Raw genomic sequence first — 19,114 nt, forward strand, 5'->3', positions numbered from 1 at the left:
AGGGTGATCTCACTATCCTGAGATCCTTAATTTAATCCCATCTGCTATAGGAGGTCCCATGGCCATTCCCCTCCCAAGATCTGCACGTGTACCCTGAGACCACCCCCCAAACTGGGATCCTTAGTATGCCCAGTCCCTGTTAGGAACAGGTCGGCTGGGACCAGGACATCAGGCTCCCCTTGAGAGCCACGTGGGTGTCTTCTGGGCTCCAAAAGAGGGTAATAACACTTTTGGAGGAGGAGGAGAGGAAACCAGGTTACCAACCTAACAGCCAAGGGCTTCTTCCACAGTCACTGCTGCAGGGCTGTGGCCTTTGGTCATCTTCTAGATAATCCCTGCCCAGCTACCTGGTCCTGCCCCCACACGTTCTCTGGGAACTGTACAGGGACTGATCCCATGGACACAGTTCTACCCTTCCTGTATCATAGCCAGCCTGGGCAGATGGGCAGCCCCAAGGTCTTGGCCACATCTGCCCTGCCCCTCTCTCCCAGCCCCCAGTGGAGAACAGCGGGCCCTGGCTCTGTCCCCAGAACTGCTCAGCCACTGGAATGAAGTGAGGGTGAGTCAGCCTGCAGGAAGGGGCACTTGCAGCCACTTGCATCAGATGTCCCTGCTGTATGGCCAGAGGTCTAGTCTAGCAGGAGGCCAGGATGACTCTGCCCAGGCCTCTCACTTAGCTGATACCACCACCCCCTGACTACAGTTCTTTTCCCTAGATATGTGGGAAGCAGGAGGAGGGCTCCCATGGGCACCCACTGCACACTAAAGTGTGTGCACACACAGGAAGGTATGCACAGGCCCCACTCCACTCCCACGGACGCACATGCTGGCCCCATGAGGACCTAGGCAGGTGCCTCTCTCAGGCACACCCAACAGTCAACCTGCTCATACTCACACAACCCATACCAAACTTGACTTGTTTTTTTTTTTTTTCATGTTGGCGTAAAGGTCTTTATTGTCACTCCCTTTTAGGATTGCCTAATACGATACAGGACAATGGGCTAACTTGGAATCCCAGATAAACAACAAGTGAGTAATCACCTGGAGTATACTTATGCCTGGAGCTTTGGGATATCTACTGAAAAGTTAACTGTTGTTTGTCTGAAATGCAAAGTTAACTGGGTGCCCTATAATTTTATTTTCTAGATCTGGTAGCCTTCCTTTCTGGGTTACAGGGGTTCTGAACTCCTGTATACTCTGCATAACAGAGCCCCAAACACCTCAGGCTCTGGCCACCCACCCAGGCCTGAAGGAGGGGTGTCAAAGTGACCATTGCATTGCCAGTCTGCCTCCCACTGGCTCAAGTAAGGCCAAGGGAAACCAAGGCCCTGGCTGGCAAGTCCAAGACATGCCTGGGAACTTCCTCTAGGGCTTTGGGGAGACCTACGAACAACATGGGCTAAAACAAGGGGCTTCTCAGGAGCTGATTGGAGGCCAACAGGACCCCCTCCCCAAGAAAGCAGGTTTGCACCTTTGGGCTCAGGCTGGCAGAGCCTGCTCCAAGGCCAGGTGCAGGAGGGGCCCTCTAGGATCCAAGCTGGCTGAGCTTTCCACGCTTCCATCCTGCTGGGGTCTCAAGAGGAGGTGCAACACCTGGTGGGCCTGTCATGACCCACCTGTCATCCCTCCAGGCATGAGGGAGCCTGCCCCCATCTTGGAGGGGAGGCCAAACTGCCCAGCAGGCATGTGCAAGGATTCCCCTCCCAGGTCTGGGCCCCCGGACAGGTGGCTGTGAGGGTGGCCGGTGGTTCAGGGGCTAGGGACAAGGGATACCCTGGGATTGGCCTGCAGGGAACACAAACTCATACCTATGCATCCCGTGTGCCATTCTGCCAGGGCCCCAGGAACCCTGAAGAAGGGGCACTGATCAGATGGCCAATGGGGTCTCTGGTGAGGGACAGTGGGTGCACATTGGTGGCCTGTGGGGGCTGTAAGAAGGCACCAGAAGCAGAGACTGTGGCAGAGCTGTCCCAGCCAGAGTAGGCATCCTGGGGCTGGGTCTCAAAACCCACTTTGCTGCCCACCTCCCCCAAAGACCACCTCCTGTCCTGTGTGGCCGCTCTGGCCCCTCTCATCTCCCCCATCTCCCTGGGCCTGATCTGCCAGCACACCCCAAAATAGGTCTAGGGTGGTCAAGGTACTGCTGGTTTGATTCCCACCTGCCTGGATAAGAATGCCTGCTAGTGCCCTGGGTGGCAGGGGGCAGGAGCACCAAGAAAGCCCACAGTCCAGCCCCCAACAGCTTTGGTCAGGTGCACCCATGCTGGTTGAAGACTTGGCTTGACCCTGCTGTGATGTCCCAGGATGGTAAACCACAGCTGAACCCGGCTTGGGCCTGGCGAGAGCTCCTCAGCCAGGGAGTGGAGCCAGGAAGGCTGAAGGCAGAGAAAGAAGCCACCTGGCTCAGACACTGTCCCCCACATATAGCAGAGCTTGGTGGTCACACCAAAATGGGGGACACAAGGAGTATGGGGGAGATGTTGGGTCATGGTGGGGCCAGAGACCATTGTCCTCGTCTCTTAGGGAGTGTGCATTTCAGGTGCAGGTCTGTTAGTGGAGCTGGGAGCAGGAGGTGGGGTAGGAATGGCTCCCTGATGTGCCCCGCCTGCCTGCTGCCTGCCTCACTTCCTGTTTGTCCTCTTTTTAGGAGCCAAACCTCCCAGGGCACTCCTGAGCCTTCCCTCAGCCTGGCCATCTTCCCTGGTAGCACTTGGGGGGTGCTGTTCTGGCCTTGGGCCCTTCTTGGTCACTCCACGCACCCTGTATCCCACTGTCATCTGCACTACCCGAGACCATACTGCAGAAGAATGGAGGAAGGACCAGGCTGGGGTGGGGCCCAGGCTCACTGCCTTCAGCCAGGCAGGCCCCTTCCACTCAGGCAGATGAGGGTCTTCCTTCTTGGGGCCTGGCCTCCCCACCTCCAGGGCCCATAAACCTGGCACTGGGAGCGACCTCAGTTGAAGTCTGTGTCTTGCAGTCGACATACACATGAGGATGGACATAGCTCAATACCCTCACCAGGAATCTGGCACTGTAGCTACTGGCCAGGAAAAGGTTTCTGCATACTGATGTGGGCTGAGTTGTGTCTGCCAGATAAGTTTGTCCATATGCTATGCCAGGTACCTGGGACTAGGACCCTATTTGAAAACAGGGTCTCTGCAGATATAAGGAAGATAGGATGAGATCACCCTGGAGGAAGGTGAGCCCTAATCTAAGATTCAGTGTCCTTATGAGAAGAGGAAGCCAGTGCGGTGGCTCAAGCCTGTAATTCTAGCACTCTGGGAGGCCAAGGTGGGTGGATTGTTTGAGCTCAGAAGCTCAAGACCAGCCTGACCTCAAGAGCAAGACCCCCATTTCTACTAAAAATAGACAAATTACCTGGGCACAGTGGTGCATACCTGTAGTCCCAGCTACTGGGGAGGCTGAGGCAAGAGGATTGCTAAAGCCTAAGAGTTTAAGGTTGTTACCAACTATGACACAATAGCACTCTACCCAGGGCGACAGTGACACTGTCTCAAAAAAAAAAACAAAAAAGAGGCGGTGCCTGTGGCTCAAAGGAGTAGGCATTGGCCCCATATATGGGAGGTGGGGTTCAAACCCAGCCCCAGCCAAAAAAAAAAAAAGACACAGAGACACTTGAAGCCAGAGGCAGAGATTAGACTGGTGTGGCCACAAGCTAAGTGAACATGGACTTCCCAGAAGCTCAAAGAGGCAGAAAAGATCCTTCCCTAGAACCTCTGGAGGAAGCCCCACACCTTGATTCCAGACCTCTGTCCTCTAGGACTTTAAGAACATAAATTTCTTTCTTTCTTTCTGTTTGTTTGTTTGCAGTTTGGCCCAGGTTCGAACCCACCACCCTCAGTATATGGGGTCGGCACCCTACTCACTGGGCCACAGGCGCCACCCTAAGAACATAAATTTCTATAAATCTCTTGTTTTGAGCCCCCTGCCCCATTTGTGGTCCTTTGTTACAGCAGCCACAGGAAGCTCTCACTGAGTGTGCACAAACACTCAAACATCACGTCCTTTCTTTTAAGCACTATTTGGGCAACACCCCCATGTGCACCAAGTCAGGACACTGCACACAGCAGTGGAAAGATCTGTGCTGTTAGAGAGCTGACAGAGCTGATGCTGACATTCTGGGGGAGTGTCAGGGCCCTCTCTGTATTTGTCCTCATGATGGAGAAAGTGCACATTACAGCAAAGCCTGCCCCCTGCACAACAGAGCCACAGGTATACTACTTACACATAGGTAGTGAGGAGGGACAGCCAAATGAGTGTGGGGAGAAGAAGCCTGAGGTCTCTCCTGGGCAGGCAGGTCTAGTAGCCCCACCTCAGGCACCTGAAGCCAAGATGTGTGTGTCTTCACACACACATATCCAAGAAGGGGGTAGGCTAGGGGCTCATGATTGTATGCCCCTCTATTGCCAAGACTCATAGAAACACCAAGGGCTGGGGTCTGGCTGGGGAGATCCCTGCAGGTCCCTCCCAGCATCCCCAGCCCCTGTGGCCTGAGCGCTATCCCCTGGGGCAGCAAGTAAACAGAGGCTGCCCAACAAGAGAAGGTGCCAAACCGGCTTCAAGTTATTAGGTCTCCAGCCTCTCCAAGTTCATATTCTGTTTGGGGGACAGTAAGGATGGGCTGTAGGAAGCTTCTGGAAGGACAAGCTGGGGCTCGGAGAACAGAAACAACATTACGTCCAGCAAGTGAACCCTGTGTGCCCAAGGCATGGGGCCTGGTGGGGAGGTATGGAGAGCTGGTCCAGCTCAAGAGGGGCTGATTCCCTCTGTCCAAGCCTGGTTTGGGGACCCCAGACAAAGTGGGATTCGGTTGTACCCCCCGCCTTGGCTTTCATTCACCCCTCGGGCTCTTCTGCAGTCTGAGGTTCCAGAGTTCTCCCTGAAACGCTGTCCCTGAGTGAAGGAAGGGTTCTTCACAGATCTCAGTCCCCGCCCCCTGTTCTGGGTCCTACCAAGCACGGGTCGAACTCTTGGGGGTGCCCTCTGCTCCTAGCATAGGGGTGGCCCAGCTGGGGCAAGAAGCAGGTGGTGGTGGCTGGTCCCCCAACACCAAGAGGAGAGAGCATCTGGGCCTCGAAGCGCGTTGGTGGTACGCGAGGGGGCAGCTGGGGTGGCGCTGTTCCCTAACCACGGTAGGTTCTACAGCAGGGGCTTCGCGCAAAGGAGTTAATATATCCCAGGCCTCGACTGACAACAGGAGGCCTTGGCTGGGTTCCAAGGTCCCACAGGTCTCCGGGGAACCCCTGATCCGGCCACGCTGACCGGGTTCCGCGCCAGGAACCCATGCGCCGCACAGCGCAGGCGCGGGCGAGGAAACGCGGACACGCCCCGCGCCCGCGTCGCGCAGCCGCACTTGGAGCCCGGGAATACTGTCCCCCTACCCCCACGACGTTTCGCCCTCGACCAGCGCGGGGGAGTGTCGGGGGAGGCGGGGTCTGCGTCGGAGGCGGGGCCTGGGCGGGGCCGAGTCCATAAAAGCGGTGGCGGCGGCGGCGCGCCCGGCTCCTCTCGGCGGTGGCGGCGGCCCAGGCAGAGGAGTCCGCGGTGGCGGCGGCGGCGGCGGCGCTGTTCCCCGCGCGGTCCGCGGAGCGGGGTCCGGGCTGCGCGACGTCGGGCGGCGGCGGCACTGCGGCCCCGACCCGAGCCCGACCCCGGTGAGTGCGAGCCCCGGGCAACCCCAGGAACCCCGATCCGCCGCGGGGATCGGGCCCAGCGGAGCCATCGCCGCCCCCGCCCGGGCCGTGCTCCCGGCTGAGCGGCCGCCGCTGCTCACCGCCCTCCCTTTGTCTGCTCCCGTCCGCAGGGTCCCCTCCCCGGCCGCCCCCCGCCCGGCCGTCCGCCCTCGGGCCGCCCCCCGGGCCCTCCGTCCCCTCCCCCGCTGGCGGGGCCCGGACAGAAGATGGTGCAGAAGAAAACAGCCGAACTTCAGGGCTTCCACCGTTCGTTCAAGGTGAGGGCCGAGATAGGTTTGGAGGGCGCCCAGTGCTGGACTACCCGGGTGGCCTGTGGGAGAGGGCGCCGAACCAGCCTCTAGGATCAGCCCGGGGCTCATGCGAGGTCCCCCGCACTACGTCTGGGGCTGTCCCAGCCAGGTGTGTGCTGATGGGGTTATCAACAGGCCGAAGACCTTTCCCCAGCTGTGGCGTTGGGGTTCTTCCTTCCGGAACCCCAAGTGGGATGAGATGTCTCTGCCTCTGGTTGCGTGTTTCCTGCAAGCCCCCTTCACCTGTGGAGGGCTTGGAATCAGCAGGCCGCAGTTCTGTCCCAAGCTTGGCATGTAGCCCTTGGGGTACCTTCTTCATAATACCAGACCCAGTGGGTGTCCCCTGTAATCCCAGTTGGTTGTCCACTGGGGCAGAAGGTTCAGCAGGCCACAGCCCTGTCACCACCGGATGTGGCTTGCGGGATCTTCCTCGAGAATCCCTGGGCCAGGTTGGGTATCCCTCACATCCACCCCCAGGTGGCCTGTGAGGTGGGGAGTGGTGGGGGGACACACAGACCCAAGTGCTGTTTCATGTCAGAGCAGGAAGTTTCTATGGCAGTCTGGTAGTGGCTGCTGCCCAGTCCTAGTCTCAGATGAGCAACCCTGGCAGGGTAAGGATGGCAGGTGCTGGGTAGGGGCCCCACAGGGCCTGGCCCAGGGGACGCAGTGATGTCAGCTGCCTGCCCCACCCCGCTGGCCAGGTTATGTAATGGCTTCCCTGGGCTTCCTTGGGCAGGGACCTGTTGCCCAGTGGAGAAGTCGGTGTGTGTGTGTGTGTGTGTGTGTGTGTGTGTGTGTGTGTGTGTGTGTGTGTGTGTGTGTGTGTGTGTGTGTGTGTGTGTGTGTGTGTGTGTGTGTGTGTGTGTGTGTGTGTGTGTGTGTGTGTGTGTGTGTGTGTGTGTGTGTGTGTGTGTGTGTGTGTGTGTGTGGTGTGTACACACATGCTGAGCACCAGGATGGGAGGAGCAAGTGGGGACTGCTCAGGAAAAATTCCCAGTCCTGTCTAGCCAGTGTCCCTGGCCAGTCACCTCACCCCTGCCCGAATGCCTGCCACTACATTTTCTCCTAGAGTAGCGGCTGCCCTCAGAGTGTCCAGGGCTGGGCGGGACATGGGTGGACCTGAGACATCTCTGACAGTGGGCTTTCCCTTCCTGGGGCTGGACATGAGCCGAGGCCAGGTCAGCACACAGGACTAAGCAAAGCAGCCAAAGCAAACCCAAACTTTCTGGATGGTTCCAGCAGCCTCCTGCCAAGGCCTGCTGACTCTCGTCCTGCAGCCAGTTCCAGGAAGGACTGGGTTGAGACTACCCATGCTTGGAATTATGAGCTGATTCTGTGCATGGCCACCAGACAGCTCCACTCCGAGGTGGACTGAGGGGCCAAGAGAGGTCCCCCTCCATGTGGCCTGAACTTGGTCACTAGAGTGACCCCTCCCATGACCCCCACCATGCACAGTTGCTCCCTTGGGTCAGGGCCACCTCTACTGAGACGCCCTTCCTGTCCCATCAGGACATGTGCAAGCATGGCGGGTTTATTTTCCACCTTTTAAGATGGGAAAGTGGAGGTTCCCAGACAGCAGGGTTTGCCTGGAGCCCTCCTGTGGGAATGGGAGTGATGGTACCCAGCACCTATTGACAACAGATCTGTCCATTCACCACAGTTGCTCTGGCCACTCCATCTGTCTCCACTTTTCTGAGTTGGATGCTGTGGGAATAGTGACCAGATAAAGCCATGCTCAGACTGGGCCCTGAGGTCCCTGAATCCTTTTACCTAAGGGCAGGTCACTAGGTCAAGGTCAGAGGGTAAGTAGAGCCCTGGCTGGCTTTTGATTCTAGTAACCTCCCTTGTGTGGTGGCTGCTCTGGGCCCAGCAGCCCCTCTAGATTGGGACGGTTATTGGAGCTGAGAGTCCTTGCCTCCTTGTGGGTCTAGCTGGAGGGTCCCCTCCTCCCAGCCTCCTAGCAACTATCTGCCTGGCGCAGAGTGGGCAGTAGGCTGGGAAGGCAGCATGGTTCTCAGACCCTTCTATTCTCTGGCTACCACCAGGCTTCCTGGGTTCCAGGTGCAGGCATCTGTGGGGACCCTCTGCACAGGGCCCTCATGGTTTCCCTGAGGCTCTCCTGGGGTGCCTTCTCTGGTGGGTGGCCCATCTGTCAGAGCCCTGCCCCACTTTGTCTGGTGCCCAGAGAGGGCCAGCAACTTGGCCCCAGGTCCCAGCATCCTTGCTGAGACTAGGACTCACCACTCCATCTGCAGGCCCCCTTGCCTGTTAGGGCCCTCCTGGCTGGAGGAGGCTGACCTGGATATTAGACCTCAATCATGAGAGGAAACTGGCCTGGACCCCTACTACCAGGGACCCTTCCCCTGACTGGATCACGCCTATTCTGCAGAAATGTACTCGTGCCAGCCACCTTCTGTCTGGGGGGCCCAGAAAGGTCTGTTGGACCTCTGGCTTCCTGCACCCTGTTGAGGGTTTCATACCCTCCCTGTAGTCCCAGGGCTGCCTTGTCTCTCATCCAAGCTCCATTCTGTTGAGTGGGACAGTCCTGAATTCAAATCCTGCTGGCCACAGCTCTTCCCTGAGGGAGGTACTTCTTAGTTGGGTACCAAAGCCTGTGAAGGGGTCCCTCCAGGGTGTCTGGACTGAAACCAGACCACGCAGGCCGTAGCCTGGGCAGGGCCTGGCACACTCATGGGTGTCTCTGCCATGTGCCCCCAGGGACCAGGCAGAGATGTGGCTAAACACTGGCCATCAGCAGGCGTAGTGCCACGTGCTGAGGTGGTCACTGCTTTGGGGACTGGAAGCATGAATTCAGGGCTGGCCCTCAGAAGATATGGAGGCTTCAGCTACACAGAGCTGGGGGTGGCGATTCTGGGCAATTTCCAGATAGAGCGGGTGTGAGGAGGTGTACTGGGGGCCCAGGTGTGCAGGTGGGCCTGAGACTTATGCAGGCAGGAGACAGGGCTGACAGAGACTGAATACATGCACCCTCTACCCTCCAGACAGGGTAGGGAAGGAGATGAGGAAATTGGGGCTTGGGAAGAGCTGAGCTGGCCTGAGACAGCCCAGCAGGTTGTGGGAAGGCAGACATGGCTGCCCAGGCTGGGAGCCCCACCCAGTGAGTCACCTCCCTGTGCTGCTCTGCTGCCTTTGATCCCCAGAGGTCAGCCGGGCTGTCCCCATTCTGCAGATGAGCAAACCGAGGCATGAAATGTGGCTTGGGCCCCACAGTGACTCAGCCCTGGCATCAGAGGTAGGGCCCCAGGCAGCTGTCTGCCTGCATCGGTCCCTGCCCCATACTGCACACCCTCCCGGGAATGCCCAGGGGCCCTGGGCTGGGGGCGGAGGGTCAGGTTCCTCATGGTTGAGAACAAGGCTTCTCCATCTCGACATGTTGATATTTGGGGCCTTTGGGCTACAAATATCTGCAGGGTGCTATGCAGCATTCCCACCTCCACTCACTCTGTGCCAGGAGCAGCCCCAATTGTGACAACCATAAGTGTCCACAGCATTGCCCCATATCCCCTGAGAGGTCAGAATTCTCCCTTGTTGAAAACTACTGAGTTAGGGGATTTGTGGACCTCCAAGATACCCTGTGTCCCTGCTGAGGTCCTAGGAGGCTGCACAAGTTTAAATACACACCCTGAGTGGGGAGGGGGAGAGGAAGGGAGTCCCAGGTGCTGGGAATCACCTGGTCTGAACCGTTTGCCCCATGGGGAGTTTATTCTGGTGTCCAGTGTGAGCAAGGAGCAGACTCAGTTTTTCTCCAGGTAATTAACTTGTGGTCTCAGCCTTGGAGCTGGACTGTTCTCCACACCAGCCTGGTCTTAAGTGTTCTCTCCTGTCCTCTCCATTCCTGCAGGGGCAGAACCCTTTCGACCTGGCCTTCTCCCTAGACCAGGCCCACCTTGGGGACTGTGAGGACTCTGACTTCAGCCTGCAGTGCGAGACCCGCCCTGGTGAGACACCTAAGAGAGTGGGTGCACAAGGCACCCACCAAATTCCCCGTGGCAGTGGGTGTGGGTCGGTCAGAGCCCCCTCCTGAGCCACAGTGGGTGTGTATCTCTGCAGACATGCCTGCCAGCCAGCCCATTGACATCCCAGATGCCAAGAAGAGGGGCAAGAAGAAGAAGCGGGGACGAGCCACTGACAGCTTCTCGGGCAGGTTTGAAGGTGAGAGGGGCAGCAGGCATGGGGTGGTAGAGAGGCAGATAGTGGGGAGGTGGCTCTGGCTACAGGTCCCTTCATGCCTACCCTGCCGCTCCCCAGATGTCTACCAGCTGCAGGAGGACGTGCTCGGGGAAGGTGCCCATGCCCGTGTGCAGACCTGCGTCAACCTCATCACCAACCAGGAGTATGCTGTCAAGGTAAGCTCCAGGAGTTGGAGCCGCTTGTATGGCCCTTTCTGGCAGCCCCTGGGATCTGCTATTGGCTGAGGGGGACAGGAAGAGGTGGTAACACTCAAGTTCTTAGATTGACAGCCAGGGAAAACCAGTGTCTAAAAATGGTCCTGGGGCCTGGTGACTCAGGCCACTTCTGGGAATCTGGGTCAGCCCCTGCTGAGCCCCCACTGCACCTCTGAGTCTAGGCAGGAGTGGCAATGAGGGGTGGCCCTTGCTCACCTTATGTCCAGGTGGCCAAGGACCCTGTGCCAGGTACCGGTAGTTGCCCAGAGCTGGGGGCTTTGGCCAGAGGTGACACTTACCTACTGGGTCCCTCAGGCAGGTCTTCTGAGCTGTGTCCAGCAGGTGACAGAGGGGGCTCTGCTTTTGGGAAAACCCATGTGACCTCCCCCATCCCTGGGACACCTCTGAGGCCAGGGTGAGGCCAGTGGTCTGGGTGCAGGAGGCTGCTGAGGCCCTGGTAGTAGCCTCATGACCTTGCACATGAGGGCACACAGTCAGATATTGTGTTCAAAGATACCTTCCAGGCTTCCCTCATGACCCTGTATCCAGTACCAGGGCTGCCCAGGAAGGGAGCCAGGTGCTCCTAGGGATGCGGGGCCAGCTGGAAGGCTGCAGACCCTGGTAGGAGTTCAAGCCACACTGGTGGCTTTTTCAGAGGAAAAAGTGGAACAGGAGTGGGCCAGCCATGGTGAAGGGAGGAGTGAGCCTTGTGTTTTCAAGTTAAGGGAAACTGTTGGCCAGGCACTGGGACCACAGCAGTGACAGGTGGTGACAGATGCAATTGTGGCCCCTGCTCCCTGAGAGCTTCCAGGTGGGGCAGGACAAAGGTGCCAGAGACTTAGACACTCAGAGAGCACTTCTGTACAGCAGGCTTCCTTCTGAGTATGTTCCTCCAAAGGGTCCTACCAGGCAGACTTAACTTTCTGTCCTGGTTTGGCAGATAGGGAAACTGAGGCTGGGGGGGGTGAGGTAGCCTGAGTTACACCATGCAGCCTCACAGGGGCTCCTGACTACCATCCTGGGGCTGCCTCCACAGTCCTCTTGCCCCTGACCCAGTGTGGTCAGTGCCAAGATCAGGGGGCTTCCTGGTGGGGGTGTGAAGAGGTTGACCACTGAAGTCCAGAGGAGCTGGCCCAGCTAGGGGTCGGCAGGAGGAGGAGGTGTTCTGGGCAGAGGAGAAAAAAGTACTTGGGCTCTGGGCAGGGCAGCAGGTTCACCGAGCCTATGGATTGAGGAGCATGGCCTGGTCCTGTGGGTTGAGGGTTCAGGGCATCTGCCCAGGGAGGCAGAGCTCAGAGGGCCACCAGAGGGGTGCTGACCCCCAGCTGGGCCCTCAGAGCAGGCAGCTCCTTTCTAGGACGGACTGTACTCTGCTCCCTGATGTGGCCATCCTAGCCGGCCTCCCAAGAGACATGACTAGGTTTGGTTTCAACTCGGGAGGTGAGGGGGTTCCCAGGAGACTTTGGAGTCAGATTATTTGTTGCCCCTGGCTGGGACAGGTGTGTCTATCACTAGACATGTGGCACAATGCATGGCCTTAGCTGGGGGGTCTAGGTGGAACACATTCCCTCCCGCACCAGACCACTGTAATGAGAGCCCTGGGCACGTGTGGTTACCCTCTACCCACCCTCCTGCTTAGTGGGAAAGGGGCTGGAATGTCCAGCCTGGGAAAAGATGTCCAGCAGGTACCAGGGAGAACTGGCAGGCACCCTCTACCTCCACCTCTGCCAGCAAAGGTGGCTGGGGGCGTCTGGCAGGGGTAGAACCCTCTGGTCCTTAGAGTGGCTGGTGCCAGAGGGCAGTGGTTTGGGGCTCAGGCTTCCTGAAGCTCTGAGGCCCTTCCTAGGAGCTGGGTCTCAGCCATTCAGGTCTGGCCTAAACAGACACAGGCTGATGGACCTGGGGGAGGCACCTGCCACGCTAGTGTGGAGCCAGGAATACAGGCTTTGGTGCTGCAGCCACATGGCATGTGGGACCCAGCCAGGCTGGCAGCCAGGCACCCTGAGGGTCTCCCTAGTTCTATGGGTCCTGTGGAAGCAAAGATGACTGGTCTCCCTGTCAAAGAGGGGCAGCCACCAGTCCAAGGAAGGGTTACTTCCCAAGGCCCTGAGCTGGTCCTCATGCCTTGTGGGGATGTTTTGCAGGGTAGGGGTGGAGAGCTGCCCCACCAGCTTTTTTCCTATCAGCTTTTCTTTCATGTTCCACTTCACCATGTCCCCTGCTGACTGTAAAGTTTTGACTTCCGGCAAATTCTGGACCCCTCTAGGAAAGCCCTGCTTTTCAGAGGTCAAAGGTCTGAGCCCTAGTGGAGTTTCAGGTGTTGTACAGGAGAAGTTTCTGGCAGGGGCTTGCCAGAAACTTGCCAGCTGGAAGGTCCAGCTGACCCAGGTGGCGTGTCCCCTTGACCCCTTTCAGATCATTGAGAAGCAACCAGGCCACATTCGGAGCAGGGTTTTCCGGGAGGTGGAGATGCTGTATCAGTGCCAGGGACACAGGTGAGGTGACCTGGTCTTGCCACAGCCAGGCTCTGAGCTACCTTTCAGTAAACGAATGGGCCTAAATGCTACATTATCCCCAGCAAGCATATATTAAGCACACGCTGTTTACTAGGCTGGGCATTGTGGGTGGTCCCAGTGACAGTGTGGCTGATGGCCCCAGGTGGGCAAGGCGAAAGCTGGCCCATTGGCCCAGTCCCAGCCTTCCTATGGGTGGGTGAGCTCAGAGAGGCTGGGTAGTGAGTGCCCAAGGGCCTCAGGGAGTCTCAGGTCCTCTCTTGATCCCCACCCCAGGAATGTTCTAGAGCTGATTGAGTTCTTCGAGGAGGAGGACCGTTTCTACCTAGTATTTGAGAAGATGCGGGGTGGTAAGTGTGGGCTCCTGCTTGTGGGGAGGGAGGGCTGGGTTCTTATGGGATTCAGGGCCTCCAGGAAAGACTTTTTAGAGGGTTCTGCACATGGGACGCAGGGGTTTGTGGGGTCCGAGCACCCTGTCTGCAGGGTGGCTCTGGGTTGAGGACTGTGGATCCAAGGAGCCAGTGTGGGTTCTGTGGACTAGCTCAGGGCCTCGGGAAGTGACCCTTTCTGCCCTCCCTCTGCCATGGCCTCTTCCCAGGCTCTATCCTGAGTCACATTCACAAGCGGAGGCACTTTAATGAGCTAGAGGCCAGTGTGGTGGTGCAGGATGTGGCCAGTGCCCTGGACTTCCTGCATAACAAAGGTGAGTCCCCAGTTCAGGGTCTGGTCCGCCTGCCCAGGTCTCTGGGAAGACGTCCATAGCCCCAATCGCCCTTCTGTTGCTTCTCCCCCAGGCATTGCCCACAGGGACCTAAAGCCGGAAAACATCCTCTGTGAGCACCCCAACCAGGTGAGGCACCCTGGCCAGGTGCGGTCAGCTCCCGGCACCTCCTGCCTCTGGGGGAAGCCCTTCCTGCTGGACAGCCCTGCCCACTGGCCAGCCCGGTGGACCCCAGCCTCATGCCTCCCACCCTGCCCAGGTGTCCCCTGTTAAGATCTGCGATTTTGACTTGGGCAGCGGCATCAAGCTCAATGGAGACTGCTCCCCCATCTCTACCCCGGAGCTGCTAACCCCGGTGAGGGCCCGCGCGGCCGGATGCCCCAGGGGTGGGGGTGGGGTGGAACCCAGAGGACTGACACCCCATCCAGTCTTGTTTCTGCGGTTGCGGAACCTGGCCTGGCCTGGGCCCCTGGCCGCTGGAGCTGCGGAGCTGAGCTCCGCTTCCGCCTAGCAACAACTGCTGATGGGCTGGGGGTGGGTCGGGGCCTTGGTCAGGCGGGGGCGGGGTGGGTCCCAAATTCCTACCGCTGATTGGCCGGGCAGGATTGGGTGGGTTCCAAGCACCTGCTGATTGGGCAGGGTGGGCTGCCAGCAGCCTCTGATTGGTTGGGTCGAGCATGATAGGGCGGGCCGCGGGCCAGCCCCAAGTGACACGCTTCGCCTGCTCCGGTCGGTCCGCAGTGCGGCTCGGCAGAGTACATGGCTCCAGAAGTGGTGGAGGCCTTCAGCGAGGAGGCTAGCATCTATGACAAGCGCTGCGACTTGTGGAGCCTGGGCGTCATCCTGTACATCCTGCTCAGCGGCTACCCACCCTTCGTGGGCCACTGCGGCAGTGACTGCGGCTGGGACCGCGGCGAGGCCTGCCCCGCCTGCCAGGTGAGGGGCTGCCCTGTGCCCTGGGGCCTGCCCCTTGTGCCCCTGTCACCTACCCCAGGACCTGCCTGTTCTGTGTGCCCCTGGAGACCTGCTCCTTGCACCCCAGTTCTCCGGGTGACCTGCCCCTACATTTCTGCTCCTATGGGGACCTACCCCCTACTCCATGTACTCGTCTTTTGGGGGCTTGCGCTGTGTGCCCCAGCATTTCTCTTCACCTGGAGGCCTACCCATGCATCCCTCCTTTCCTAGGAACCTGCCTTGTGCACCCCTGCTACCCAGGGACCTGCCCCCTGACCACCAAGCACTGATAAGATCTATAGGGCAATGCCCACCCGTTCTCCAGAGTTTCTGAAGACACTTTGAGTTTCCCAGCCCAAGGGAGTCAGGGACAGGGGTCGGGGAGCAAAGAGGTAGGCAACATCTGAAGTTGAGGTGATTGGATTGGGCCTCCTGCCCAAGGCTCAAGGCTCAGCACTCCTAGCCTGGTGCCTCTGGGAGCTACCTTTGTAAATCAACCCAACTCCCACTTGCCACCTCTGCTGGCTCAACCTCCTAGCTACCTCTGGGTCTGTGTCCCTTCACTTTCCTGTGATGCCCCAAAGCTCCTGGACATGCCAGCCTGTCTCAGGACCCTGGGTCCTGCAGACCTGCACCCATCCCAGATCAGTTTGCCCTTTGGGTGGCAGGGGCCTGGCCCAACTTTTCCATCTGCAGCTGACCCCTCCCCCCCATGTGCCCCTTAGAATATGCTGTTCGAGAGCATCCAGGAGGGCAAGTATGAGTTCCCCGATAAGGACTGGGCCCACATCTCCTTTGCCGCCAAAGACCTCATCTCTAAGCTGCTCGTCCGTGACGCCAAGCAGCGGCTGAGCGCTGCCCAAGTCCTGCAGCACCCCTGGGTGCAGGGGGTGAGCACTAGCCTCAGAGGGACTGGGGAGGACCTGGGGCTGCAGGTGTCCCATACAAGTATATGGAAAGCCCTGAGACTGTAGCACAGAGGCCCAGAGATGCAGTGGGGTCTAGGGTCCACTGCTACCCCACCAAGTGGCCAGCCACATAGGGGCTGGCAGGAGCAGTGGCTCAGAGGATCATCCTAGCCTGGCTGGCCCTGGGTCTGAGAGTGATAGGGCAGGAGGGCCTCGTGCCTGGCCAATCTCAGTCCAGGGCTCTGCCCTACCCACTGCATTTCTCAGGCCCAGGAGTCATCTGCTGCCCCAAGAGAATGAGGCCACCAGGGCAATGGGCTTTACTAAAAACAGGAACATAGGTCACTCTATTTTTCCATAGCAAGAAGGAGCTCTAAACCCATTCCAGGAGCAATCTGGAGACCTATGCATTGAGAAAGAGGGGGCTTTGAGGGTGGGTTTGGGCTGAAAACCAGAAGGGGCATGGTTTTTGAGCTGTTCAACCCATCCCCACCCTGTGATCCCTACTAGAGTCACACAGCATCCCTCCCCTAGCCAGGTTCAGGGTCCCTGTGCAGGTATGCATGAAGCCCCAGTTCGTGGTGTCTGCAGGTTGGGTCCTGGAGATGGGGCTGTACTCAGGGTTTCCCTCAGTGCCACCTGAGCCCAAGGGCTTCCTCTGGGCTTGCTGGGCCCACTTTAGCCCCTGCCTCTTCTGCCTCATTGCAGTGCGCCCCGGAGAACACCCTGCCCACACCCATGGTCCTGCAGAGGTGAGCCTATGTAGGGTCTTGGGGCTTCCCAAGTCCAGAGGGGGGTGTTAAATATTAAGATGCTTCAAAAGATGAAAATAGTGGGAGAAAAACACCCAAGCACTTAGATATCCTCATATTGGGTGACTTGCTAGGGCCGACAATGAGGTTCTGATGCCCAGAGAGGCCCAGGGTGAGGGGAGAGGGCACTGCTCAAACCCCATGGGATCTGGCCTCAGCAACTTTCCCCTCTTCTGCCTCCATAGGAACAGCTGTGCCAAAGACCTCACGTCCTTCGCGGCTGAGGCTATTGCCATGAACCGGCAGCTGGCCCAACGTGAAGAGGACTTGGCGGAGGAGGAGGCCGCGGGGCAGGGCCAGCCCGTCCTCGTCCGAGCTACCTCACGCTGCCTACAGCTGTCCCCACCCTCAGAGTCCAAGCTGGCTCAACGGCGGCAGAGAGCCAGCCTGTCTGCTGCTCCCGTGGTCCTCGTGGGAGACCGCGCCTGACGCCCTCCCACCTTCCCTCTGTACATAGGTGCCCCCCTTATCTAAACTTTTTTTTAAGCTATTGGGAGCTGCTCCCCTTGGCTGCATTCCCAGGCATTAAGCCCAGCTGAGGGGCTGGGTTTTTTTTGTTTTTTTTTTTTTTTAAATAGGTTTTTGCTTTGGGTTTTTTTTTTCCCTTTTTTTCCTATTCCCACCTCCTCATTCCTTTTGTTTTGTTTTGTTTTTTTTCCTTTTGATGGGGAGGAGAGCAGAGGGTGTGTGTGGCTGGGTTTCTACTCTTCCCCAAACTCACCTATACTTTGAAGGTCTGGCGTGCCCCGCTGCCCAGGTCACCTGCACCCGGCCACCCCCTCCTTACTCCCATTGCTTGCACAGTGACTCAGGAGAGCCCGCCTCCAGCCAATTTGCCATCTTCCAGAGCTGAGGGGCCCAGGACACCCTTCCCCCATGTCTGCCTCCCCAGCCCTCAGTATTTTCAGGGACAGGCTCTCCTTCCCCCTCCTGTCATGGAATAGCAGCTCCTTTATCTCTCACTCCAGACACCCCTGGTGGTTTGGCAGGGACAGGGGGCCCCCTATCTCAAGAGGGTAGGCCTGGGTGTGGGCAGGCAGGGGGGAGGGCATCCCCCACCCCACCCTTCACCCAAGTTCCCTGACCTTGTGAGAGTTGACAATCAGGGCTTCCTCTAGGATTGGCTGTCCAGGCCCCTGATGGCAGGATTCAGCCTCTGACCTTCACCTTAAATTGCAGCTGACCTACTGCCCCCTTGCTACCCAACCAGGGACTGAAGCGGCAGGAGCCAGGGATCTGCCACACCAAGGTGGGTAGGAGGGGCTGGACAGGCACCCGTCAGCCAACCTGGGGGTCCCCAAGACACCCCTTCTGGGCACCCGAGTGCCCCTTCTCAGGGCTCAGTCTGACCATGGCCACGTCCTGCCCCTGTGCCCCCCTTCGGGTCTGGAATGGAAGCTGTTGGCCCACTCCCCATCACCAAAGCTGGGGTCAGACCTGGGGGTCCCATTGCATCCCCTCACCCGTGAGGGCAGTGTTTTCAGTCTGCCCACCTTCAGGAAAGCAGCCGCCGCTACCACGGCCTCGGGCACCCAGGAATGGCAGGGAAGGGTCTGCTTTGTCCCCCAACCCCGAGCTCTGGCGGTGAAGTACTATGCAATACGAGTTTCCATTTTCTATGTGCACATGTGGCTCTTCTGGTCAGGGGGGTGGCAGGTGGGGTGTCGCTTACCAGCCAATTCCCCATGGCCCCCTCCAGGCCAGCCCAGCCCTGGGCTGTGCTCAGGTGTTTCTTGAGGTAGCCCCTCTGGCCTCTAAATCTATGGTCGGGGATTTTCGTCGTGTTTAGTTAGTTTTTTAAAGAAAACATCAGTTGACTTTGCTTCCCTGTTCTTGAAGAATACTTGAATGTCGGAGGGGCCTGTGGGTGGTGGGCTCAGACACCTTCGGCCTAACCTCCTCTCCCCCTCCCAAGTCTCCTACAATTGTCACAGTCTGTGGTAGCTGGTGGGGGTGACATGTACTCCCCAGTCCCCTGCCTGCCTATATCTGTGGATGGCCTTTCCAAAGACCTCTTGTCATCTCTCACCTTCAGTGATTCCATCTTTTGCAACTGGGGATTTTCTGCCTTTTTTGTATAAAAGAACAAGCAAATGCCGCAGGCACCAATGGTCATTGTATCTGGAAAGCTGAGCGGCTAGCAGCTTCTGTTTTTCTGAAGGTGGGACAGTCACTTCCTCCCTCTCCCCTCCTACCCTGTCGCATGGCCACCTGGAGGGCTAGTCAGAACGTTACTGTGAATGAGCAGAAGATCCTGGAGAGCCTGGGCCAGAATGGCCGTGTATCGATGTTAAGCTGTTTTAAAAAACAACAACAACAACAACAAAAAGAAAACCTCAAAAATTTTTTAAACTGGGGGAAAAAACATCCAAGCACTTTAATTCCATTGTACCAGGTGAACTGATAGAGCTCAAAGTTTTCCTTTCCACCGTCAATGCCAGAATTTTGTATTCTGTTTTGTAAGGATTTAATAAAAGTCATAAAAACTTGGGTGTGCCTGAATTCTGGATTTTTTTTGCTTCATAATCAAGTTGGCCCAAACCTACTGGTACAAAAGCCACATTGCCAGTGATGCTGTGAGTCAGGAATCTGGAAAGGCCACATTGGTTTCCCTCCCCCAGGATCCTTAGCTAGGAAGAAAGAGGTAAAAAGCTGGGCTCATTCTCCTCAGGCATCTTCACTCACACAACTCCATGGCAGGGCTCAGCCTGCTGCCTGCAAGGAGCCTCCTGGTGTGGCTTGAGCTTCCCTACAATATGGCTGCTGGGTCTCAAAAGAACTCTGGGAACAAGTTTC

At 57.9% G+C, this 19,114-nt stretch overlaps 1 protein-coding gene across 2 annotated transcripts; it reads left to right on the forward strand.

The window, feature by feature from the left end:
• Positions 1-5,533: 5,533 nt before the first annotated feature.
• MKNK2 (MAPK interacting serine/threonine kinase 2) lies at positions 5,534-18,808 on the forward strand. 2 transcript variants are annotated; one of them, XM_053581113.1, is made up of 15 exons: positions 5,534-5,675; positions 5,825-5,971; positions 9,195-9,257; positions 9,867-9,963; positions 10,076-10,177; positions 10,274-10,371; positions 12,826-12,905; positions 13,200-13,273; positions 13,522-13,626; positions 13,718-13,773; positions 13,904-13,999; positions 14,386-14,580; positions 15,324-15,488; positions 16,215-16,258; positions 16,504-18,808. In XM_053581113.1, exons 2-15 carry the CDS (start codon positions 5,921-5,923, stop codon positions 16,745-16,747), a joined length of 1,470 nt encoding a protein of 489 aa, XP_053437088.1. In that variant the 5' UTR covers positions 5,534-5,675; positions 5,825-5,920; the 3' UTR covers positions 16,748-18,808. The 2 variants fall into 2 exon arrangements, with proteins under 2 accessions (XP_053437088.1, XP_053437095.1); XM_053581120.1 differs by lacking the exon at positions 9,195-9,257.
• Positions 18,809-19,114: the final 306 nt, after the last annotated feature.

This window comes from Nycticebus coucang, chromosome 2 (assembly GCF_027406575.1).
Source record: "Nycticebus coucang isolate mNycCou1 chromosome 2, mNycCou1.pri, whole genome shotgun sequence".
Classification (NCBI taxonomy): Eukaryota; Metazoa; Chordata; class Mammalia; order Primates; family Lorisidae; genus Nycticebus; species Nycticebus coucang.